This window comes from Mustela nigripes, unplaced genomic scaffold, assembly GCF_022355385.1.
Source record: "Mustela nigripes isolate SB6536 unplaced genomic scaffold, MUSNIG.SB6536 HiC_scaffold_75, whole genome shotgun sequence".
Classification (NCBI taxonomy): Eukaryota; Metazoa; Chordata; class Mammalia; order Carnivora; family Mustelidae; genus Mustela; species Mustela nigripes.
This window is the reverse complement of record NW_026739490.1, coordinates 3,121,062-3,146,491: the sequence shown is the minus strand read 5'-3', so window position 1 is coordinate 3,146,491 and position 25,430 is coordinate 3,121,062. Positions and strand designations below refer to the sequence as shown.

The 25,430-nt window shown below is 45.3% G+C and overlaps 1 protein-coding gene across 1 annotated transcript in view; it reads right to left on the bottom strand.

Moving 5' to 3' along the window:
* Positions 1-21,058: 21,058 nt before the first annotated feature.
* LOC132008147 (transmembrane protein 230) overlaps positions 21,059-25,430 on the bottom strand; it is a 16,830-nt gene continuing 12,458 nt past the window's right edge. Inside the window, exon 4 of the mRNA XM_059386546.1 lies at positions 21,059-22,108. Coding sequence (XP_059242529.1) covers positions 21,968-22,108 — 141 coding nt within the window. The 3' untranslated portion in view covers positions 21,059-21,967. The remainder of the gene's footprint in view (positions 22,109-25,430) is intronic.

The window sequence follows — 25,430 nt, the reverse complement described above, 5'->3', positions numbered from 1 at the left end:
ATCGAAGCAGGCTAGGCTGCGTCTTCTGCTCAGGGGTTATAAGGCGGAAATCAAACTATGGTAGGGACACATTCCTCTCTGGAGGCTCTACTGGGCCAGAATCCACTTCCAAGCTTTTTTAGGTGTTGGCAAAATTCAGTTCCTTCGTGTAGCAGGACTGAGGGTCCCGTTCTTCCCCGGCTATTGACTGGGGGCCTCTCTCATGGTTTCTTAATAGGGCCCACATCCCTTCTCGTGTGGTTCTCACAATCTTCTAACAGGGAATGACATATCAAGCCGTTCTCATGCTATGAATTGCTTTTTCTTCTGCCTTCTTCTGCTGCTTTGGGAAGGCTTATTGTGATTAGCTCAGACCTATCCAGAGAACCTCTGTGTGTTAACATCTATGGACTGGGAACTTCCATTACAGTTGCAAAATCCCTTGACAAAGTTGCCTATAGGTTAGTGTTTGAATAACTAGGGGATGAGAATGTGGTGTGGAAAGAATCCTATCTTTAGCATTCTGCCTACTGTAGGCAAAAAGTAGGAAGTTCAAGATGGACCAAATGCCCCACTTGAAAACATAACTTGAAGTGTTATTTTCAGCATAAGGAGAAATTACCAAAATAATTTTAAGTAATACTAAAATCTAAAGCAATATATATTATAATTTAAGTATTAATATAAATTATAATTATTATATATCATTTAAATATTAATTATATGTTTAAGTAATGTATTTGTCTACTGCTAGTTCAGCAGACAAATTTATTTATTTTTATGTATTATAAATAAATAAATATTTACTTATTTATTTAAAAGATTTTATTTTTTTTATTAGAGAGCTGGAGAGACAACACAAATAGGCAGAGGGAGAGGGAAAAGCAGGTTCCCTGCTGAGCAGGGAGCCCGATGCGGGGCCCGATCCCAGGACCCTGGGATCATGACCTGAGCCGAAGGCAGCCGCTTAACTGACTGAGCCACCCAGGCACCCCCAAATTTATTTAAAAAGAAAAAAAGCGTGGGGTGGCCAGGTGGTTTTGTCGGTTAAGCTCCTGACTCTTGGATTTGGTTCACGTTGTGATCTCAGGGTCTGGGGATCCAGCCCTGTGTTGGGTTTTGCGCTCAGCATGGAGTCTGCTTGGGATTCTCTCCCTTTCCTTCTCTTCCCTCCACCTCCCCGTCCACTGCACCTGTGCCTATGCTCTCTCTTTCAAATAAATATTTTTAAAAAAAGAGAGAGAGGGAGAGCTTAAGAAAGAGTTGTATATGGATGAACAAAATGAGTGGTGTGTGTACGGGTGTGTGCATGTGTGTGTGCAATGTATATTATGCAGCCTTAGGAAGGAAGTTCTGACAACTGCAACAACAGGATAAACTTGGAGGACATTACGCTAAGTGCAATTAGCTAGCCACAGAAAGACTGATATTGTCTGAGTCTTCTCATCTGAGGTACTTGGAGAAGCTGAATGACCAGAGCCCGAAGGCAGAGAGGTAGGTGCCAGCGCTGGGGGGAGGAGCACAGGGAACTTGTGCTCAGTGGGTGTGGTTTCAGTTGAACAATGTGAGAAGAGCTCTGGAGATGGATGGTGAGGATGGAGTCCAACCAGAACGTCCTTAATACCGTTGAACTTCATACTGAAAAATGCTTAAGACGGCAAGTTTTATGTTATAGGCACCTTCCCACAATTAAAAACGAAGAAAAGAAAATGTTATATAAAAGAAATAGTGGTGAGCAAGGAAACTAATAAAATTTTAAACCAAGTCTAAGTGATTCTTGTTTATATTATTACACATTACTAATGTCATGTTATTAAAAGAATTAGAATTTATTATTAGTATTTTTATTTTTAAGAATTAGAATTTAAAAATAACTCATTATAGGGGCGCCTGACTGGCTCAGTTGTTGGAGCACCTGACTCTTGATTTTGGGGGTTCGAGCCCCACATGGGGCACAGAGATAACTTGAATAAATAAACTTAAAAAAAAAAGATTTTATTTATTTATTTAAGACAGAGACAGCACAAGCTGGGGGAGAGGGAGAGGGAGAGGGATAAGCAGACTCCCCACTGAGCAGGGAGCTCAACATAGGGCTCAATCCCAGGACCTCAGGATCATGATCTAAGCCAAAGTCAGATGCTTAACTGACTGAGCCACCCAGGTGCCCCATAAGCCTAGTTCCTGAAAACACCCCTCCTTCCCAGAAGTATCAGGGAGTGTGAATGCCATTGGTGTCCTCTGTGGGCGTGTTAGAGGTACATGCACACATTTACAGTTCTAAGAAATCCTGTGATTCGAAACAAACACAACCAAAGAACTTCCTAACATACCTTGAATTTAGCACAGCATGTCCCAAATGCGTCTGATTGTGGAACCCCAATTTCCTGCCACCCCTCTCAGTAACCCTTGGGAAAAAAGGTTTTGTAGAATATGACTGAGAGGCACTACTTTATTTGGAGGGGGGGATATTTTATTTATTTATTTATTTGAGAAAGAGCGAGACAGAGAGAGAGCCTGAGTGGGGTGAGGGGGTGGAGGGAGAAGAAGGCCCCCCACTGGGCAGGGAGCCCATGCAGGACTCGATCCCAGGACCCTGGGATCATGACCAGAGCTGAAGGCAGATTCCTAACCACCTGAGCCACCCAGACACACTACTTTAAGTTGTTTCTTTTTCACGCTGGCCTGCCCACCATTTCTTTGAAATCTCAGTTGCTTTTTCCAGATGCCCATAAATATAGTATTTGAAGGGAGTCTTGGAAGACCTGTTATCTCCCAAAGTTTCTTTTCCCTTTCTTGCAGTATAATGATATTTTAGCTGGGCACATGGCTGTCAAAAATAAAATGGACTCTGCCCAGCCTCACTCGCGGCTGGATGTGGCCACATGATTAGGTACTGGTCCATGGGACAATGAGAGAAAAGGTTATAGGAAAAAGGAATATGCTCTCCCCTCTTCTTTCCCCCTACCTCCACCATAGTGATTGCAATGCAGGGGGGTAGGGAGCCATACTGAATAGTGCAGTTAAAAGCAACACAGAGCAGGAAGGGCAGAGCAAGAAGACAGAAGCAGCCAAAGCTTCTGGCAACATCACTGAGCTGAGATGCTATACTGCCTTGTACCTTTATGTCAGAGAAAACATCATTTCTACCTTGTGTGAGGCGGTATTATTTTTGATCACTGTCACATGCAATCAAACTTACTATTTTTTTTTTTTTTAGACAGAGGGTGGTGGTGGGGGGAGCAGGCAGAGTGAGAGGGAGAATCCCAAGCAGACTCCCCGATGTGGTGAAGCCTGATGTGGAGCTCAGTCCCAGGACCCTGAGATCAAGAGCTGAGCCAAAATCAAAAGTCAGACAGTTAAATAACTGGGCCACCCAGGTGTCCCCCAAAACCTATATTCTTACAAAAGCAATCATCTTGGGCGCCTGAGTGGCTCAGTGGGTTAAAGCCTCTGCCTTCAGCTCAGGTAGTGATCCCAGGGTCCTGGGATGGAGCTCTGCATTGGGCTCTCTGCTCAGCGGGGAGCCTGCTTCCTCCTCTGTCTCTGTCTGCCTCTCTGCCTACTTGTGATCTCTGACTGTCCAAAAAAAAAAAAATCTTAAAAAAAAACTAAGACAAATGCAATCACCATTTATTGTTTTGTTTGACTGGAACAGTAGCTCTGTCACTTAGGAAATGCTTCCTCACCTTTTTTTTTTTTTTTTGTAAGACTTTATGTATTTGGGGGGCGCCTGGGTGGCTCAGTGGGTTGAAGCCTCTGCCTTCGGCTCAGGTCATGATCCCAGGGTCCTGGGATTGAGCCCCACATGGGGCTCTCTGCTCAGCAGGAAGCTTGCTTCCCTTTCTCTCTCTGCCTGCCTCTCTGCCTACTTGTGATCTCTCTCTGTCAAATTAATAAATAAAAATCTTAAAAAAAAAAAGACTTTATGTATTTGTTAGAGAGAGAGAGCAGAGGGGAGGGACAGAGGGAGACAGAGAAAGAGAATCTCAAGCAGACTCCATGCCGAGTGTGGAGCCTGATGTGGGGCTCGATCCCACAACCCAAGACCATGACCTAAGCTGAATTCAAGAGTCAGCAGCTCCACCAATTCAGCCCCTCAGGTGCCCCACTTTCTCACTGTGTAGTTGTTGGGGAGTTTGTAGGACCCCATTTTCCCGTCCATGGTGATGATTACAGGGATGGACACATGACTCATGTCCGCCAAGCAGAACTCTCTCTGGGATTTTTCTCTTCGGAGTTTGACAGGGAAGAGCTTTTTCCTTTGCAGGACATGAGGCTGTAAGAACTTGAGCTTGGAGCTTCTCAAAGATCGTGCTCCAGCTTCCGGAGGGGACTTGGGTCAGATTCCCCAGAAAGAGATTGAAATGAGGCTTCCGTGTGCACTAGAGGATACTGAGGATATTGAAGGGTTTGTAGGGGTGACAGGAAGGGAGTGGGAAAAGTAGGAGGCGGGTGGAAGGAGGAAGCTGAGGTAGGGTGGCGATCCAGGTGAAGTACAAGCCTCATCTGGTCCCTCAGGAAGCTCCGGAGTGTTGATTCTATGCTAAGGTTGTCGTGCCTCCTGGCGAGAAAACTGGGCTTGCCCTCTCCCATACTCTCACTCAGTGATTAAGGGCTGCCCTGGGAAAGGCAAGATCCCATGCCTACGGAACAACTCCAGAAGTCCAGGACAGGCCTCCCACAAAAGTCACAGGCATGGGGGAGAACGGGAAGCGCCCACAGGCTGAACACAGGGGAGAGAGCTGCCCCAGGATCTGGACCCCGTGCTGGTAGTAACAGCTATGCAGAGGCTGAGCCCAGACAGAGCCTGCCTGGAGGTCCTCCGTGTTTCCTTCCCGGGCCCTGGACCTCAGTGGCTCGGCCCATAGGCTACAGGGTTTTAGCAAGGCGCTACTGAGGGACAGAGATGGAGCCTAATCCAAGCAGAAGGTCTGGGATCTCAGGGCCCCAGAGCCCTGGAGTCTGGGTGCAGAGCAGCTCGCAAACTCCAGACAAGCAGGCTGCCAGCTCGGAGCTGAGGCTTGGGTGGGTGGGAGCTGATACCCTGCCATAGGAGACTCTGGAGAAGGGTATCCTCACTTCTGGATTGGCCCAATCAACACCACACTTTGTATACAACACCACTCACTTCTATAGCGGCATTCTCCCAGTCATGTACTGGGGTGTGCCTTGGCCCCACCTGCAGCTTACCGCTCCGTGTGGCACTCTCCGAGGTGTCTCCCTTCTAGGTGCTACACTTGCCGAAGCCCTGCTCTCAGTTCCCCTGGGGCTGCCCATCTGGCATCAGCTTCCATAGCAGATCCTGGTCACTGCCTCTCTGCAGTGGGCTCTCCGGAAGGCCTGCCTCTGATTGGCTCTGTGCATCCAGATCGCACCAGCTTTGCTGTGAGGGGCCTCCACCAGCAAGCTGCAGAAGGCCACCTTGGGCATCAGATCCTCCTTGACTGCTTGGAGGATGGGACAAGATCTGAGAGTTTTAAGATCCTCCTTTGCAAAGGCCAAGTAGCTAAAGACTGGGGTGAAAGTATGATGACAGCCCAGTTCCTTTTCCTGGGGGTGTAATTTTATTTTTTTTTTAATTTTTTTATTCATTTGAGACAGAGTGAGAGAGAGTGTGAGCAGGGGAGAGAGGCGGAGGGAGAGGGAGAGGCAGGATCCTGGCTGAGCAGGGAGCCCAACTTGGAATTAGATTCCAGGTCCCTGGGGTCATGACCTGAGTCGAAGGCAGATGCGTAACTGACTTAGCCACCCAGGCACCTCTGGGGGTGTGATTTGATACTCAGTTCTGGAGGGATCAGGCTGAGGCTGAATCATCACCCCAATGGCTTCCTTGCTGGGCCTCCCTCCCCTTCCCCGTCTTGCTCCTTCTACCCCAGTCCCTTACAGGTTTCTCCTGGGAGCACCATCTTCATAAATCACTTACACCTGAACCCTTGATTTGGGGACAACCTGATCCATACCCCAGAGGTTCATCAGGATGTTACTTTGTTATGGGACTCTCTGAGTACTGATCGACTGACCTAATTATATAAAATGCATATCAGTGATAACATCACAATGTTGCCCCAGCATCTGTTCCCCCTTTATCACCTGCACCCAATTTTCCTTGGTTAAATTGTCGCTCTCCCATTCTCAGGCATGCAGTTTTAAGGGATCAACCCCCTACCTGAGCTCCCACATGGACCCCAACTGGCTTAAGATAATCAACAGACTCCATTGCTCTGGTTATAGAGATCAGTTCCACTGAGGGCAGGAAACCTGAGCTGATCCAGTGGGGATCCGGGGAGGCATGTGCCTGGGTTGCCAGAAAGGTCCAGAAAGAGAGGGTGGGCTGGTGGTGCTGTCCTCTGTCTGGGAGAGGACACAGCCCCCAGGGACAGAGCTGAGAGGCAAAGAGAGAAGCTAGGGCAGGTCACATCATTTAAGCTCTGGATAGAAGAATGTTTTATTACCGGAGTCTCCAAATTCCCTTTTACTATTTAGCCAATTTGAGTCAGACTGTTTTTCTTTTATTTGCACCCTTAAGGATCCTTATTTGCACCTTAATGACTCACTGACTTTTTCTGGAAGTAGCCCTATTTTGAGACTATTTTAAGAAGTTCCTTATACATTCTGAATGCTCCATTTTTAACAAAAGATTTTTATTTATTTATTTGACAGAGAGAGATCACAAGTAGGCAGAGAGGCAGGCAGAGAGAGAGGAAGGGAAGCAGGCTCCCCGCTAAGCAGAGAGTCTGATGCGGGGCTCAATCCCAGGACCCCGGGATCATGACCTGAGCCAAAGGCAGAGGCTTAACCCACTGAGCCATCCAGGTGCTCCCTGAATGCTCCATTTTTAAGTAAAAAGAAACATTTCCCCTGCAGTAAGGGGGGAATTGGTATTTACTGGAGTTTCAGTTTTACAAGATGAAAAGATCCTAATGGTGGGTCACAAAATATGAATTTATTTCACACTATCAAACCAGACACTTAAAAATAATTAAGATAGTAAATTTAATGTTAGGTATTTTTTTTAACCACAATTAAAAAAAAAAAGCAAGCAGAATGTGAGCTTATATATTTATCTAAGTGCTGCAAGCTGGGCAGTTCAAATAAGTGTTATCTTATGGCATGTAAGTTATAGCCTGGTAAAATGGATTTTTATTTTTTTTAATAAAATTTTTAATAAAATTTTTATTATTTCTAAAGATTTATTTATTTATTTGAGAGAGAGTGCATGCACGTGCACGAGCAGGGGGAGTGGCAGAGGGAGAGAATCTTCAAGCAGACTCCCCACCTGAGCAGGGAGCCCAGCACGGGGCTCCATCCCACGACCTGGAAGATCATGATCTGAGCCAAAATCAAAAGTCGGTTGCCCCACCAACTGAGCCACCCAGGCGCCCCACGGTAAAATTGATTTAAAAAAAAAAAAAAAGTATTTCCCTACAGGGCCCAACCTCAGGATGTCCCATAAGTGTACATTTCATAATGATTATCAGAATTTCCAGCAACAGGTCAAGACAGACAGAGATCACAAGCAGGCAGAGAGGCAGGCAGAGAGAGAGAGAGGAGGAAGCAGAGAGCCCGATGCGGGGCTCGATCCCAGGACCCTGAGATCATGACCTGAGCCAAAGGCAGAGGCTTAACCCACTGAGCCAGCCAGGCGCCCCTATATTTGTTTTTTTTTTTAAAGATTTTATTTATTTGACAGAGAGATCACAAGTAGGCAGAGAGGCAGGCAGAGAGAGAGGGGGAAGCAGGCTCCCAGCTGAGCAGAGAGCCCAATGCAGGACCCATCCCAGGACCCTGAGATCATGACCTGAGCCGAAGGCAAAGGCTTAACCCACTGAGCCACCCTGGTGCCCCCGTATATTTGTTTTTAAAGATTTTATTTTTAAGTAATCTCCACACTCAGCGTGGGGGTCAAACTCACAACCCTGATATCAAAAGTCAGGCTCTACCGACTGATCCAGCCATGTGCCCCTCAACTGGTCTGTATTTTCATTTTGCACTGGGGCCCACAGATTACGTAGCTGGTCCTACACACAATACTTTACTCTTTTGGATAGCCTATGCCTTTTCTCCAACACTCCCTTTGAAAACGCAGATGCTTCCAGAAAACATGGATGGTTTGCAATTCTAATACATTGGTGTGGATTGCTTTTCCTCAGAGAGTTGTGAGTAGGAGACAGCAGCTGTACCAGTCAGGGTAGCTGTGTAACAGAAATCCCCAGATCCAGTGGCTTAAAACAGCAAAGGTTTATTTCCCTCTCACTCTAGATGTTCATCATGGGTCAGCTGGGGCCTCTGCTGTGAGTCACGCTCACTCCCGGACTGAGGCTGAGGGTGAGTGAAAATATGGGAAATTGTGTAATGGTCCTAAAAGCTTCTTCTCAGAAGTGACACCCATCTTGTGAGATGGAGCCCATTGTATCCCACTGGGCTCACGATGGGTGTGGAGCCTGCTTAAGATTCTCTCCATGTCCCTCTGCCCCTCCCCACCAAAAGAAGTGACACCTATCACTCCAACACACATCTCATTGGCCAGGGCCGATCACGTGATGGCACCCAGCCCTAAAGGAGGAACTCTAATCCAAACAGGCCCAGGAGAATTGGGCAGATTTGTTAACCAGTTGTTTTAACAACGGATTTATTAAATAATAATAATTTATTTTATTTATTTATTAAATAACCCATCCTTTCTCTCTTTTCATTGTCCACTTATCGTATACTAAATGTTTATTGATCCTCAGGCATCTTTCTGGATCATCTTTCTGCTGCACTGATTCCCCCGTCGATGCCTGGGCATAGTTACTGTTTTAATTTCCATAGCTTTGTAATGCTATTGAATATCAAAGAAGTTAAGTACTTCAGGGTTCTCCTTTGACACTTTTTTCCTGGTTATTGTCATCCTTTAATTTCTAGACTGAGTTGAGAATCAACTTGAAGTCCTCTTAGCCCCTGTGTGACTTTGATTAGACAGGGATTGCACTGGAGACAAACTGACACCTCTTCACAATATATAAGTTACTACTAATACAGTCTAGATATCTCAGTAAGGTCTTCTGATGTTTTCCAAGTATATTCAGTAACTTCCTACTCATTTGACCTCCAAATATTTAGTTTCATAGTCATTGTGAATGACACCCTTGCTGTATTGTTTTCTAATAGTTATTCTAGCCCAGCAGAAACACTCTTGATCTTGACCTTCTTTGTAACTGTTTCATCAAGGAAGTTCACTACTGAACTTCCTTAATAAAACCATTCTATAGTTTGTAATCTGCTTACTTCCAAATTATCATTAATTTTCCACTTTCCTCATTAAAAACAACAACAACCCAATCTTATAACTTCTCATTTCTGCAGCAAGAGGGAAACTGGCTGTGTGGACTGATGCAATTTTCATTTCCACTATTTTCTGTGATCTCATGACCACTTCTCTCCAGCCTGGCAAGCAGCTAGGGTACTCTGTGCCCACTGGCTTTGGGAAGGGGTGACATAGCAGAATGCACAGGAAAGGGAAGTCATGTTCTTGGAGTCTTTTTAAGACTTTATTTATTTGGGGGGCGTCTGGGTGGCTCAGTGGGTTAAAGCCTCTGCCTTTGGCTCAGGTCATGATCCCAGGGTCTTGGGATCGAGCCCCGCATCGGGCTCTCTGCTCAGCAGGGAGCCTGCTTCCTCCTCTCTCTCTCTCTCTGCCTCTCTGCCTACTTGTGATCTCTGTCTGTCAAATAAATAAATAAAATCTTTTTAAAAAAAGACTTTATTTATTTGGGAGAGTGAGTATGTGAGTGGGGGGAGAAGCAGAGGGAGAGGGACAAGCTGACTTCACACTGAGCCCCGCGCCTGACATAGGGTTCCAGCCCACGACCCTAAGCTCACGACTTGAGCCCAATCCAAGAGTCAGACCCTGAACTAACTGAGTCACCCAGGTGCCCCACGTTCTATGAACTTTCAGTTTTGGAGGTCTTTACCAGATTTAAAAGAACAGTGGAGGAGGTGACAGCCTTCATACCAGGTTCCTCAATGTGGCCTCTGACCTCTGCTGGCCCTTGAGCTGTTTAATCGTGGCCCATGATGAAGTAAGTACAGGTATGGAGAGGAATCATTTAGAAACTTTTATAGCAATTTGCTGTCACCACAGGATCCAAATATTTGCATGATAAGCAGACTGGCCTCACTGTACGGTGTATGGACCAAAATATTGCTGCGCGACAACTGGAAGTGAAATGGAAGCTGTTTCATCACAGCTTGTTTGATCTTCAGATTCACTTCTTTAGTTGATGTGCTTTAGTGGAGTGCTTCTTTACAGTAACCAGAAGGCTCCGGATTGAGAGAAAGGAGGAGAGTTAGAAGGAAGCCAGTGGGTCTAGAACATCACCCCCACTCCCAGGAGCCCAGCCATAAATGCAGGGCGGGGGCTGGGCGAGGAGAGCTACCAGCCAGAGAACAACAGATACCCTTGACCAACTGGGAAACTGCAATCGGAGGGGGCCCATGCCCTTTTCTAAGTAGAGCCTGGAAGCAGCATGATTCTATCATTTCTTTGAGAAATGAAAGGGCTCTGGGCAGAGCTGGATGGCTGGGTTGGAGATGGCCCACACAGTTCCCACGCACCCCGGCATGCAGCGAGGAGCAGGGGAATGATTTGCTGTGTGTTCAGAAGGAACCCTGAGGCAGCGAAGAACCACTTGGGCCACCTGATGTTCTCACGGACCCAGAGGAGCTGCAGAAGGAGTTGAGCAACAGAGACCTAGGAAAATGTGCAGCTGAGAACATGGGACACCACAGCTACACAGATGGACCAACACCTAACCTCTAGACCAAAGTTTATCTCGGCAAACACTAGTGAAGAAACACAAGGGCCAGCTGCTTCCTCTCTCTGGAGGCCTTGGCACCACTGGAAGCCCCCTCCTGCAACTGAGATGGCAAACTGGGCAGTGAGGGGACATTCCCATCCTAAGTAAGTACGTTTCAGTCTCCTGGTGGCATGATGACTCGTGGTTGGAATTCAGTGGAATTATTTAAAAAGCAGAAAAGATGAACACCTTCCCTATTGCAAACTTCAATCAATGAACTGAGATTCAAGCCCACTTTTGCTTTGTTTAACCAGAATGACAGGTGTTAGTGGATACCTTTCCCCTGCTTCTGATTTTAAAGGTAATGCATCTGGGATTATACTGTATGGCATTTGATATTGATTCCTCATGTTGTTGTTGTTTTTTTAAAGATTTTATTTATTTATTTGACAGACAGAGATCACAAGTAGGCAGAGAAGCAGGCAGAGAGAGAGAGGAGGAAGCAGGCTCCCCGCTGAGCAGAGAGCCCGATGCAGGGCTCGATCCCAAGACCCTGGGATCATGACCTGAGCTGAAGGCAGAGGCTTTAACCCACTGAGCCACCCAGGCGCCCCGATTCCTCATGTTTTTAAAGATGCCTTCTCTGAGTGTCTACTCCTGAGTCCTGAGTTCATCTGAAAGGAGTATTCGTGGACTCCGAGTGACCGCTCTGATGTCCTCTCCAATCTCGCTACAAACATGAATCTCCTCTTGGCACCCATATCCCATTACTGAAGCAACACTCTCCTCATTTGCCTGCTCCATTTTCTTTTGTGTTCTCGAATCTCTTCATGTGCCTCTTTTCATCTTTACCCAAAAGAGTCTGTTTTTATCCAGTGTCAGGAGTTTTGTGGGCTTGATCAAAGGCTGGAATTTTCTGTTCTGATCTTGTAGCCTCAGAGGAGGAAAGTTATACTTTCTGTGGGTTATTTAGCAGAAGTAGAGGATGAGCTGAGAGTGAAGAGAAGAACCGGAACCCCAGCTAGGGTGGGGGACAGGAGGCTGGCCTCTTTCCCCTGCCACAAAGGGCTCTCCAAGATCTCACCAGCCTGCCTCTTCTCTCAGGATCCTCCTGTCACAATGTACTGGCCAGAACCGAGTCAGGCTGCTCTGGGGCGACATCTGCTTTGTCGCCGCTCACCTGACTGTCTGCGTCGCCCCATCTGCCCAGGATGCCCATCTGGTGATCCCTGACTTGACAGGTGCTTCCCTGAGTTTTCACTTTCTAATTATCTAAGCCATACATGTATGTTTTGTGTGCTTTTCTGTATATGTATATTATTTGACAATGAAAAGAGCTGAAAAACAATCTGCATATGGCTTTATATACGCACTTTTTTTTTCCTGAAAGAATACAACGGCAAACTCATAATGGAGGGCGTTTAATTTTTTTTACTTGATACAGTTCTGTATTTAAATAAATTACTGATTTTCGAAGCCTGGGAAATGACCAGGTAGCAGGGAAACCCCAGAATGACCCCAGATGACCAGAGATGCTCTCCCAGGTCTGGCTTTGTCCAGACAGATTTCAACATGCAGCTGTCTCCTTCCTGGACCACAGACAACCACACCTTTGACCTGCTGCCTTTTACCCTCATTGCAGACCTTCAATTACTCACTGTGTTTTGAACTTCAGGACCTACTCTTTGCCAGGTCTCGTTCTATGGGGCTTTCTAAGGATCTCAAAGAGCAACAGGATGGTCTTTAAAAACAAAACCAATTTGTTCTAATCTGATTTCCCTTAAAAAAGAAAAAGGAGTCTTTTCCAGGGTAGAGATTTGAAAAGGAAGAAGCCGTTCTGGGGACTGTCAGAACATGTATTTCTTGAGCAGTTTTGGTTAAACAAGTCAGTGAGTGAAGCAGTGCTTGGGTCTCCTGACTCAGCGAGGTCAGCCGAAGTGTGAGCAAAGGCTGAGCAACTGGGTCTAATAACAGAGAATGCGTAGGTGACCGGAGTCCAAGCAGCAGGCAGATGACACTGCGGATGACACCAGCTTATCTGGATGCGGGGTGGTGGGAAGAAGGCAGAATTCAGGCCTTGAGGGATTTTGGGGGAAAGAAGGAAACAGGCGTATAGCAAAGCCCCTGAGGTATGAATCCATGCATAAAAATTAAAAAAAAAATGAGTTACACTCTATCTCTTCTCAGCTCTAAGCAAAGATCACTCCAGCATCCTGGCAGGAATCTGGAAGTCTGATCTTTGGAGAAAGTTGTGAAATCAGGCTTTTGACTGAGAAGCTGGGCAATACCAGCCGAGGTGGGAGGAGCCAACTGAGAGCAGGGGGCTAAGCAGAAATCGAGACTCCCAGCCTAGGTTGCCAGCTTGGTTCCCAGGCACTGGTGGCTAGCCCTGTCTGGGAAAGATAAGCCTCAGGGAAAGATCTAAAGTTACTGACCATGAGTACTCCCTTGTGAATGGCCCAGGCAGACTATTGTGCAGAGGATCCATCCCATGGTCAACAAGGCATGGAGCTGTGCTGGGTTTTGTGTCCTCACTCTTTTGCATGAGCTGAAAGCCATGGATCACCTGGAAGGTCAAGACTGAAGCAAAGAAATAGAAAAAGCAACCTAGAGAAAAGACCAGTATGCAGGGAGATGGAAAGTTCACAAACCAACCATGAAAATCCTCCATAAGATTCATCCATTCACATATTCTTTCACTCAGCGAAGACTACTGGTGTCCCACGTGCCAAGCATGGTTCTAATGTGCTGGGAACATCAGTGAACAAAGCAGAGAGGTCTGCCCTTCTAAGTGGGGGTGGGGTGAGGGAGTGAAATGGAACAATGAAGAACACGCGGAGTAAGTAAGTAAAATTAGCGAGTTAGAATGTGACATTTACCATGGGAAAGAAGAGTTGAGTGGGAAAAGGAGGCCAGGCGTGGGGGTGCTCTAGGCATGGATGGGATGAGAGTGTGGCAGGTTGCAGCATTACTCATGGAGGCCATGGCCTTACTGAGAAGATGCAATCTGAGCAAAATTTTGAAGAAGTGAGGGATTCTGGGCAGAAGGAACAGTCAGTGCCAAGGTGCTAAGGTGGGAGTGGGTCTGGAGAAGTCAAGGAACACAGAGGAGGCCAGTGTGACTGCAGTCGGTGAACAGAGGTAGAAGAGCCAATGACAGGGGGCCAATGACATTGGGGCACATCAGTCCCTGCAGGGACCCGGGCTTTCCCTGTGAGTCAGATACAGACTCACTGTGGTGTGTTGAGAGGAATGACATGATGTGATATATATATATTTTTTAAGATTTTATTTATTTATTTGACAGACAGAGATCACAGGTAGGCAGAGAGAGAGAGAGAGAGGAGGAAGCAGGCTCTCCGTTGAGCAGAGAGCCCCATGTGGGGCTCGATCCCAGAATCCTGAGATCATGACCTGAGCCAAAGGCAGCGGCTTTAACCCACTGAGCCACCCAGGCGCCCCTATGTGATGTATTTTTAAAGGACCATTCTGCCTGTTATGCTGATAAATGAGTGTTTTTATGTCTTTTAAAAATATATTTTTTAAAGATTTTATTTATTTGACAGGGAGAGAGAGCACAAACAGAGGGAGCAGGAGAGGGAAAAGCAGGCTCCCCACTGAGCAGTGAGCCCAATGCAGGACTCGATCCCAGGACCCTGGGATCATGACATGAGCTGAAGTCAGAGGGTTAACTGACTGAGCCACCCAGACGTCCCTGTTTCTTTCCTTTTTTTTTTTTTTTAATAAGCTCTACACCCAAGGTAGTGCTTGAACTCAAGACTCAAGGTCAAGGGGCGCTTGGGTGGCGCAGTGAGTTAAGTCGCTGCCTTCGGCTCAGGTCATGATCTCAGGATCCTGGGATCAAGCCCCACATCGGGCTCTCTGCTCAGCGGGGAGCCTGCTTCCCCCTCTCTCTCTGCCTGCCTCTCTGCCTACTTGTGATCTCTGTCAAATAAATAAATAAAATCTTTAAAAAAAAAAAAAGACTCAATGTCAAGAGTCACATGCTCTACCAACTGAGCGAAACAAGTGCCCTGATTAATATGTACACTGATAATATATTGACATAAGAAAAGATGTTAGGCCACAAAATAAAACTTTATTGCCATAAAAAGAACACTTTGAACATTAAAGAGATTCTTTGGACATTGAAACCACGATAGCAAAAAACCAAAAAGCATGACAGAAGCATTGGAAGACAGAGGCAAGTAAGCCTTCCATAAAGAAGATAAAAAACACAAAATATGGAAAAATAACAAAAATACGAAAAATCGGAGAGAAAAGGTAAGGGCCAACCCCTAAAGAAACAATTCCAGAAACAGAAAACAGAGACTTCAGAGTGAAGGAAATTATCAATGAAATTCATTTCAGAAAATTCCCTAACACTAAAAGATATGAGTTACCAGAGCACCTATGCTGAAGAAAAAGGGGCCAACAACAAGATGTGTCCCTGTGAAACGTCAGAACACTGAATGCAACAGTAGCCAACCGAAGAACCTGAAATCTGAGTGGCACCAGACATCTCCACAGAAGTCACATGGGATGGTTGAGGGCTCCGCAGTCACATCCTCATCTCTGGAGGACAATAAGCAGGTAAAGAAAGGGCAACGGGCTCTAGAGGGAGTTCCTGATGACAAGGACAGAACACCAGGGGTACATATAGAAATGGCAGAGTCTGAATTAGTGACAGTACATAGAAGATCACATAAACAAATGAAACAAGATTGTCAGCTCCAGGGAAAGCTAAAAGTTGAGCCAGAAGGGAGATTTAAGTCAAAATGTATGTCACATCACATCACAGTGTTGAATATGGATTCATCTAAAATGACACAGTTACAAGGAGAAAATGGAGGGCTTGCAAGTATGTGAGGATAGGAGACAGTGAGGGAACGGAGCAAAATCTCCACTTAAAGTCAACTGGTTAGGCCTAGTACTGAAAATTTGTGAAGTGGTAATGTATCATGTAGAGAGCTCAAAGTCAATACAAGGAGATTCAGCTGGAAGAACCAAAGGTGGGTAAGGTGGGTGGTTTGTCCCTTGGGGAATGAAGGAGCAGGGATTGCTAAGAACAAATGATTTTCATAATAAGCCTGGTTTAACTGCTTATGAAAAATAAAGTTTAAAAAGAAAACTACCATAGTTTCTCATTCTTTAGCTGGTCACAGCCTAGTCCCACGTAACCTAGGCAACCTTTATCTCCAACTCTCCCAATGCCCTGCCTGAACACGACACCCATTACCAGTGTATGTGTTATGTGGGTGTGGGGAAGGGAAACAAGTTCATCCAAGTTCCCTCCCATCTGCCCTTGGTCCAGCTCAAGTCCTGTCTCCACCAGTCCTGCTCGGAGCCTGCTGAGCCTCCTTTCCTCTCCAATCCACCTAGCAGAGCAACAATTGTCTAAATTATTAGTGGATAAATATTACTTATTACATTGGTTAGCTAGGTCAGATATGGAGCTCTCCTCCCTAAGTAAGTTGTAAACTTCTGGAGGAAGTGCAAGATTCCTTTTTGATATCTGGCAAATGTCCATAGTAGGTACCCAAAAAGCATTTCATGAATAAACTCAAAAGTAGAATTCAAGGTGAATTAACAGACAGATCTAAAACAAAGTCTGGAGATAAAACTAAGGTTAGATTAAAGCTGTGACTGTTAATGGTTAAGGCATCTAGAGGACCTAACTGTATCAAGATACAGTGGCCTTCAAAGCTCTGTAGTCTACTTTTTCAGTTAATGTTTAAGTTGAGTTGTTTTAATAAAGAGATATCTTGCCCTCAAAGTACTCTCAAGTTCCAAGTTTTGGTGACCCAGGCCTTGGAAAGTAAATAGTAAATGTACTCTACCCTGCCAGCAGCCCTGGGAGAGGAATACAGTGGAAGACAATCTTGAGTCAATGTTCAGAATGAGCAGGAGTCCTTGATCTTGGGCCCATTCATTCCAAGCTCTTCTGGTCCCACTGTGGTTTCACTTCCATTAAATGGAGAAGATACCCGGCATTTGCTGATGTCCCCGAGAAGGGGAAACCTGGTGCTCTTGGCAAATACCCTGGCAATATGCTCTGAAGTCTTCAAATGTTCAGATCCTGGCTAACGGGACAGGAGCCTGCAGCTATATCCAGAGATCTGTCTCAGTCCCAGCCCCTGTTGGTGACAACTCTTGCTTGGTGCCTGTCATCTCCACTCCGCCAGGCCACAAACCCTCCTAGCTGTGTCGGTGATTCAGCTGCTGTCACCTTTTCAGTTGTAGGAGTATACTGGTTCTGAGGGTGGTGGTCTCAGAGCAAACTTTATGGATATTAATCCCAGAGAAAACCCTCCTGAAGGATCAACGCCTTAGCCAAGACTGGAGCATTTTCTAGTTGGCTCTTCTCCTGTTAGTAAGAGGGATGAAAGCATGGAGGTAATAAAGACCCACAGAGCTAGGGAGGAACGACAGCACCTCCAGGGTTCAGGGGAAACTCCTGAGTCACAAAGCCTCCCTCTCACATATGCAGGAAAATACATCCTCCCTCTCACTGCATCTTAAATCACACAGCTCCCTTCCCCTGGCCTTCAGAGCACTCGAATGTGCTCCAGCTCCTGCCACAGACCTTCCCCACCTGTGGAACTTGTTTCGGTTTCTCAATGCTCATGCGAAGCATCTTCACAAAGCCTCCCTGTGTTGTGTCTGTGCCATTTCTGTGAAGCTTCCTCAAGACACTGGGTGTTACCGGCTGGAGAATCATGGTGGACCAAGGAGGGGGGGCTCTAAATTTTGGTCCCCCCCAACTCAGCCATTGGTGCTGCCAGAGGAGGTCCAGGCCCAAAGGGAAGAAACGGATTAAGAGGCACAGGGAGCCCCAAACAGTGCTCTTCAGGCACCGACACAGTACAGGTCTCGTCGAAACGCAGGCTTGGATTTAACAGGGCTCGGGCAGGCCCAAGATTCTGCATTTGTAACAAACTCCTGGTTGCAGGCCATGCATCGAGTAGCAAGGGCCAAGACTAAGGAGGAAAAAGTGGAGAAAGAGGTGAGAACAGGGCCCACGGAAGATGAAGGGGGGAAGAACAAGCTCCAGGCAAGCTGGTCTGCTAGAGCGACCACTACACCACCTTGCGTCTCCGAGGACCTCCCCGCAGGGCCTTCTGGAGCACAGGCCTCTGTGCCCCACATGATGGCTACAACGGGGTGCTCTGGTACTCTCCCTTCCCCTTGCATTCAGGACTGGAGCACACAGTGTGCCCACCAGCTGCATGCTAATGGAGGGCCAGAGGCTGGAGACTGTCTCATTCCCTCCATTCTGTCAGGTCAGGGAGGCCTGCCTTGGCTGGGGACAGCTGCCATGCTAGCTCGGGCCCCTAACTCCAGGGCGGTCCACCATGGAACAGCAGATTCTACAGGCTGGGCCCAGGGATAGCAGATGGGCTCTCTCCCCTCCTGAGTTTCACCTGAGAAACTACTCCCCGAAGCCAAAGGAGTGACTGCCTTCACTTCCTCCAACAGCAGCTTCCATTAACCCCGCTTACCGTGCGAAAGGCTGTATGTGCAGAGCCCTCCCCCATGGTTTTATTGAGTCCTCACATTTACCCTCACAGGTAGGAACTGGCTTATCCCCACTGTATAAGGCAAGTGAAGCTCCAGACTAATTTGCCCAAAGCCTCACAGCTAATAAGACTCAACCCTCCCCACCCTGGCACTAAACCCTAACCAAACTCGTGAGGCCAGGAGCCTAAGGGATTATGTCTAAGAGAGAAACCTCAAGATAGTTTAGAGGACACAAGTCAACCAAGGCAAGTTAATCTGGTTTATAACCCTTTGAAGGTCCCTCCACCAGCTTCCACTGAACCAGTAACAGAAGGCTCTTTGGTGCCAGCTGGCAGGGACACCCCAGGACCCCGAAGGCAGGAACATGCAGGTGGCTGTGAACTGGGCTCAACGGCTGAGCAGAGTATTAGGTGGAGTGGACTCAAATCAATCTGAGGAGCTGGCCTGCTCGGCAGCCAACAGGAGGGTCATCTAGGACCATCGGAATCAAATAGCACCAGCCCAACTATCCACACCTCGAAGGAACCTAACACAGCATCCTGGGATGGAAATGAAGAACTTTGGTTCTTCATTTAAGAAACTTAAGTGCCCACAAACACTGTGCTAGACTTTGTGAGACTCTGAGACACTCTTGCCCTTAATGAAAACAACTAGTGGGTTGGGCACACAAGCAAGCAGTGGTGAGGACTGTGGTGACCTGGAGAATTCTGCTTAAAGCTGCTTTACTACCTTGTTTCAGTTGGTTGTAGCCTCTCAGGAAGGAAGAAAAATCTAGAGATTTTTCAAGAAAATCCCCAAATCAAAACGTGAACCTTTCCATTTTGAAAAACAAAATGCAGGCCAACATGTGTCCACTAGTTTGCAACCTCTGCTCCTCACTGACCATGCTCAGTTTTTCCTGTTATGTCCTTAGCACCTCACAAAACCTGGCAGGAAGGAACATACACACTGACCAGGCGAAGCTTATCCAGGGGGAACGAGTCTGAATCTCCATCACAGTAGAACAGCTGATGCAACGGGGAGGATTTTTAGCCTTGGAAATGACAAGAGGCCCGAGAGTTGTTGCACAAATAAGAAAATCTTTATGGGCGCCTGAGTGGCTCAGTCATTAAGCATCTGCCTTCTGCTCAGGTCATGACCCCAGCGTCCTGGAATCGATCCTGGGATGGAGGCCCACACTGGGCTCCCTACTTGGTAGGAAGTCTGCTTCTCTCTCCCCCACTCCCCCTGCTTGTGTTCTCTCTTTCTCTGTGTCTGTCAAATAAATAAGATCTTAAAAAAACAAAAAAAAAAACAACTCTTTATAAAGCTAAAGCATATGGTTCAGCCAACATCATGGGGGACAGGGGTAGGGAGGAGGCTGCTTTTAGGTAAAATATACATTTGACAATTGACTTGGGTCCCCACTACTGTCCTTGGCTCTCTCCACCTATACCCCTTCTTCACTTGCCTGGCCCTTAAAGGCATTCGGGCTTTCATACTTGGTAAGGGGAATTCAGGCTTTACCTTGAGTCCCAAATGTCCAACCTATTACCTATGAATACTATCCAACTTGGTGTTTTTTTCTAAGGATTAAAATTTAACAGTAAGGAATAAAAGTGCTTGTCACATTTGGCAAAGGTTCAAGAAACACTCACCATTGTTATTTAGACTTAGATGTTTTCTAAAAAGGACCAAGATACACACTTACTGTCAATGCAAAGTTACAGGGAGTCTGTAAACAACACTTGAGGGGTACCCGGGTGATTGAGTTGGTTAAACATCTGACTCCTGATTTTGACTCAGGTTGTTGTCTTGGGGTCATGGGATTGAGCCCTGCTCAAGCTCCGCAAGTCTGCTTCCCCTCTCCCCTATCCTTGCTCGTTCTCTTTCAAATAAATGAAATCTTAAAAAAAAGGACCAAATAATTTGGTTTGGCTAAAACCTTCTGGTCTGATCTTTGCTTTACAAACAGTTCCCACGATGGGAGCCTGGGTGGCTCAGCTGGTTATGCCACTGCCTTTGGCTCAGGTCATGATCATGGAGTCCCAGGATCAACAAGACCCAGGATGGAGTCCAGCATCAGGCTCCCCGCTCAGCAGGGAGTCTGCTTCTCCCTCTGACCCTCCCCTCTCTTGTGCTTTCTCACTCTCTCAAATAAATAAAAAAAAATTAATCTTTAAAAACAAAAGAAAACAGTTCCCAGTATAAAGCTTTATCGATCTCTTTACAACTCCAGTGTCAAGGTCCAGGAGCTTCAATTGAGTACTGGCCTCCCCACACTCCTCTCCCGTTACCAAATGCACCTAACTTCAGAGGTTGCTTCACATCACACCCCTCTGTCCTTCATTTCCCGAATGCTAGTTTTTTCCCCATATGCACTCACTCTGTGAGTAATGTCATCCAGCTTTTAGATATTGTCCCAACAATGACTCCCTAATTTCTATCCCTGGCCTAAATTATCTCCTGAACTCCAGATCCACAGTTTGCAATTGCCTACTAAACAGTTTCATATGGATGTAGAGTATGCATCTACAATTTAACACATCCAAAAGTAAACTCACCTCCCCCAATAAACTTGCTCTACCCAGAGCCCTCCAAATCTCAGTTGATGGCCCTTCCAGGCTTCTAGTTGCCCATGTCCATAAGCTCAAAATAAGAGGATGACTGAAAAGCAGTCTGACCCACAAGGCCCATTATCTAAAAAGGAAGGTGGTCCTGGGTACTGGGATCAAAGGTATCATATAATCATTAAAATGTTTTCTGAAATATACTTGAAATTAACTCACTGGAAGTCTAGGTTTAGATTTTGACATTTTAATTTCTTTTGAATATGTCACTTTGTGCAAGCTAGGAACCAGAATCAAACTAAGGCAGTCTAGTCCATTTAGGGATCCAGGCTGAGTCTTGAAATCTTCAGCAGAATGACATCATAATGCAAGATGCTAACAACAGGTTTATAATCTCTAAATAACAACCACTTATCTACATTTTTTTCCTTAGGAAACAGCCAAAATCCAGTCCTTAAAGGCATGATATACAGAACATCTTGATCTACAAAGAACAGAATAACCCATATTTTATGATGGCCAGCTTACTGGTGGCTGACCAAGGACTGGTGAACAGAGGGGTGTTTACCTTCTAGGAACTTGCTCTGAGACTTAAAAAAGTCCTGGCTGCTGTTAATAAGAAAGCAAGTAAAAAATATTACAGATGCACCTACACTGACATTTGATTTGCCAAGGTCTTCCACTAGAACACAAAGTGAGAGATGAGTGTAGGGGTAAGCTACTTAGATGTTTTCAAAATAAATTACTAGTAACATGAAATTTGACATATTAAATTCTTCCATTTGCTACCAGAACTGACAATGAGGACTATTTAAAAGAAATGCTGAACTCTAACATTCTGCACTACACAAGAACCTCCTGCTTTCCCACATCATTAACATTGCTACTCTTCCAAGATACACATTCGTGTGGAAAAACTTATCAGCTTTTGCCAGAGCCAGGAGATGAAAAATAGAGCATGTCCTAATTAGTTATTTTGTAATTGTAAGCTCCGTTGACATCTTGAGGATGGACCCATTCTTTTGTTTAACATCTGCAAACTGCAGAATGCCTTAGCCCTTTGCCAGTATCTGCTCAGTATCTTAAAGCTGGTCTTAGTCCCATCTGTGACTCTTCTCCTCAGGGTTGAGGGTGGGTTAGCTAGTCATCAAAATCTGGAATGTCATCGTAGGAGTAACCCCGGTAGCCTTTGGATGCATAGTAGGCGATGCGCAGGTGGTAAAATCCTGGCAGGAACACCAGGATGCCAATGATCAGGACAGGAACGGCCCGGTCTGCCCCCTAGTGGCAGAAGGAGGCAAACACATTAGTACCATACAAACGATCACTTAAAGCCATAGGTTCAACCCATACATCAGTATTTTACACTCTTCAGAGTATTTTCCTTTGGGTAGTATGCTACCAATGAAACAGGTATACATCTCTTTTCCTCCTTATTATAAAATTCATAAAAACTACAAAGCACTAAGTATTATAAATAAATTGTCCATCTGCATCCACAGATAGTTCCCTTATTTCCTTCTGTTCTCCATTCTAGTTTCTAGTTGTGAACACGCCATACTCTGTGCCTTGTTTTAGTCTCTTAATATAACAAGCAATTGCCAAAGTCTTATGAAAAGTTCTGCACTGGGGGTGGGAGACAGGCAAAATGGGTGAAGATAGTCAGAAGGTACAAATTTCCATTCACAAAGTAAGTTCTGGAGATGCAGTGTACAACATGGTGATTCTAGCTAAAAACACTGTATTGTGTATTATTAGCAAGTTGCTGAGAGTAGATCTTAAAAATTCTTGTCACAAGGAAAAAAACTAACTATGTGTGGTGATGGATGCTAACTAGACTTATTGTGATCATTTCCCAATATATACTATATTGAATCATGTTGTACACCTGAAACTAACACATTATGTCAACTAATGGTGTCTACCATTCCACTGTAATGAATGCACCACAATTTTACTTAACCATGCCCCACCAACTGTTGGATACTTTGGTTGTCTCTCACTTTTTGTAACTGTACAGGATAACACAATAAACTTCTTTTTCTTAGCCTTTCAGATTCTTTCTTTAGCGTATATTCCCATAATCACAATTCACAGGTCAAAGAGGAAGAAATGGTGTTTAGTGTAGGGCTTCAACTATTTGGGGAGTTCCAGGAGGGCAGGGACTTTTGTTCATTTCTAGATCACCACCTGCCCCCAACATATAAATAAATATATTAAATGAATGAATCCACTCTTATAAAATTGCTCTGCCTTATTTTTAGGTATAGTTTTAAATGTTTATACAGTTAAGCTTATCCTCCTTTTTCTCTGTGATCTTTTTCCAATTAATTTTTTTTCTTTTTCTTTTTTTTTTTTTTAAAGATTTTATTTATTTATTTGTCAGAGAGAGCGAGCGAGTGAGAACGAGCACAGGCAGACAGAGTGGAAGGCAGAGGAGCAAGGAGCCCGATGTGGGACTCGATCCCAGGACGCTGGGATCATGACCTGAGCCGAAGGCAGCTGCCTAACCAACTGAGCCACCCAGGTGTCCCTAATTTTTTTTCTTTTTATTAACATATAATGTGTTACTTGCTTCAGAGGTACAGATCTGTGAATCATCAGGCTTACACATTTCACAGCATTCACCATAGCACATACCCTCCCTCCCCAATGTCCATAATCCAGTCACACTATCCCTTCCCCTAACTACCCAGCAACCCTCAGTTTGCTTCCTGAGTTTAAGAGTCTCTTACGGTTTGTCTCCCTCCCTGGTCCCTTTTTGTTTCATTTTTTCCCCCTCCCTAACCCCCAAGAACTCCCCCACTCTCCCTTTCAAATTCCTTGTATCAGAAAGATCATATGGTAATTGTTTTTCTCTGACTGACTTATTTCACTTAACATAATAACCTCTAGTTCCATCCACGTTGTTGCAAATGGCAGGATTTCATGATTTTTTAAAAATAATTTATTTTTTAAATTAACATATAATGTATTATTAGCCCCAGGGGGATTTTGCAGTTTTTGATGGCTGCATAGTATTCCATTGTATATCTATACCATATCTTCTTTACCCATTTATCTGTTGGTGGACATCTAGGTTCTTTCCACAGTTTGGCTATTGTGGACGTTGCTGCTATAAACATTTGGGTGCATGTGCCCTTCAGATCACTACATTTGTATCTTTAGGGCAAATACCCAGTAGTGTGATTGCTGAGTCATAGGGTAGCTCTATTTTCAACTTTTTGAGGAAGCTCTATACTGTTTCCCAGAGTGGCTGCACCAGCTACCAACAGTGTAGGAGGGTTCCCCTTTTTCCACATCCTCGCCAACATATGTCATTTCCTGATTTGTGAATTTTAGCCATTCTGACTGGTGTGAGGTGGTATCTCACTGTGGTTCTGATTTGTATTTCCTTGATGCCAAGTGATGTTGAGCACTTTTTCATGTCTCTGTTGGCCAGTTGGATGTCTTCTTTGCAGAAATGTCTGTTCATGCTTCTGCCCATTTCTTGACTGGAGTATCTGTTCTTTGGGTGTTGAGTTTGATAGTTCTTTATAGATTTTGGATACTAGCCCTTTATCTGATAGGTCATTTTTTCCCATTAATTTTAAGTCTTCCCTCAGCTAAGGATTTAAATCCAGTCTAAAAATCTTTAAAAAAAAAAATTATTTGTCAGAGAGAGCAGGCACTCGCACACAACCAGGGGGAGTGACAGGCAGAGGGAGAAGCAGGCTCCCTGGTGAGCAAGGAGCCCAATGTGGGACTCAATTACAGGACCCTGGGATCATGACCTGAGCCGAAGACAGATACTTAACTGAGCCACCCAAGTGTCTCTAAAAATCTCCTTTTAACATGGCTAGTTACACAATGTATACTGGTAGATTATCTACTCAATATAATTTTGACTGTGTCGTTCAAATAGAAATAGAAGTATTTACCTCATATAAGACAATAAAAACTCAGTGAGGTAATATGTGTAAAGCAAGCAGCCTCAGCTGACACAATGACTCAATAAATCCCAGCTTAAAACCAAGGAAATAAACAAAACAAGGAAAGAGAACTTGAAGGGGCTCTCTCAGCCTAAAGATGGGACTATGTGAACATCAGAAACAGTAACAGTCTACAACTCTCACAACTGACATAGTTGGTGCTATTTCTGTTATCTTATTTTTCATTTTCTGCTTTCCTTCTTCTTTTTTTCTTTTGCAAGATATTGACTGTACATCCTTAGTGGGATTGAAGAACTGCAAAGGAAATTTATAGTGCATTTAGCCTTCCTTTACTTAGCATTAACACTCACGCTGGTATTTTTTTTTTTAAAGACGTTATTTATTTTGATTTGTCAGAAAGACAGAGAGAGACAGAGAGTGAGCACAAGGAGCAGCAGGCAAAGGGAGCTGAGCCAGGAGCCTCATGTGGGACTCAATCCCAGGACCCTGGGATCACAACCTGAGTCAAAGGGAGCTGCTTAACTGACTGAGCCATGCAGGCATCCCTGTTATCTTATTTTTTTCAAGATTTATTTATTTGAGGGGCGCCTGGGTGGCTCAGTGGGTTAAACCGCTGCCTTCGGCTCAGGTCATGATCTCAGAGTCCTGGGATGGAGCCCCGCATCGGGCTC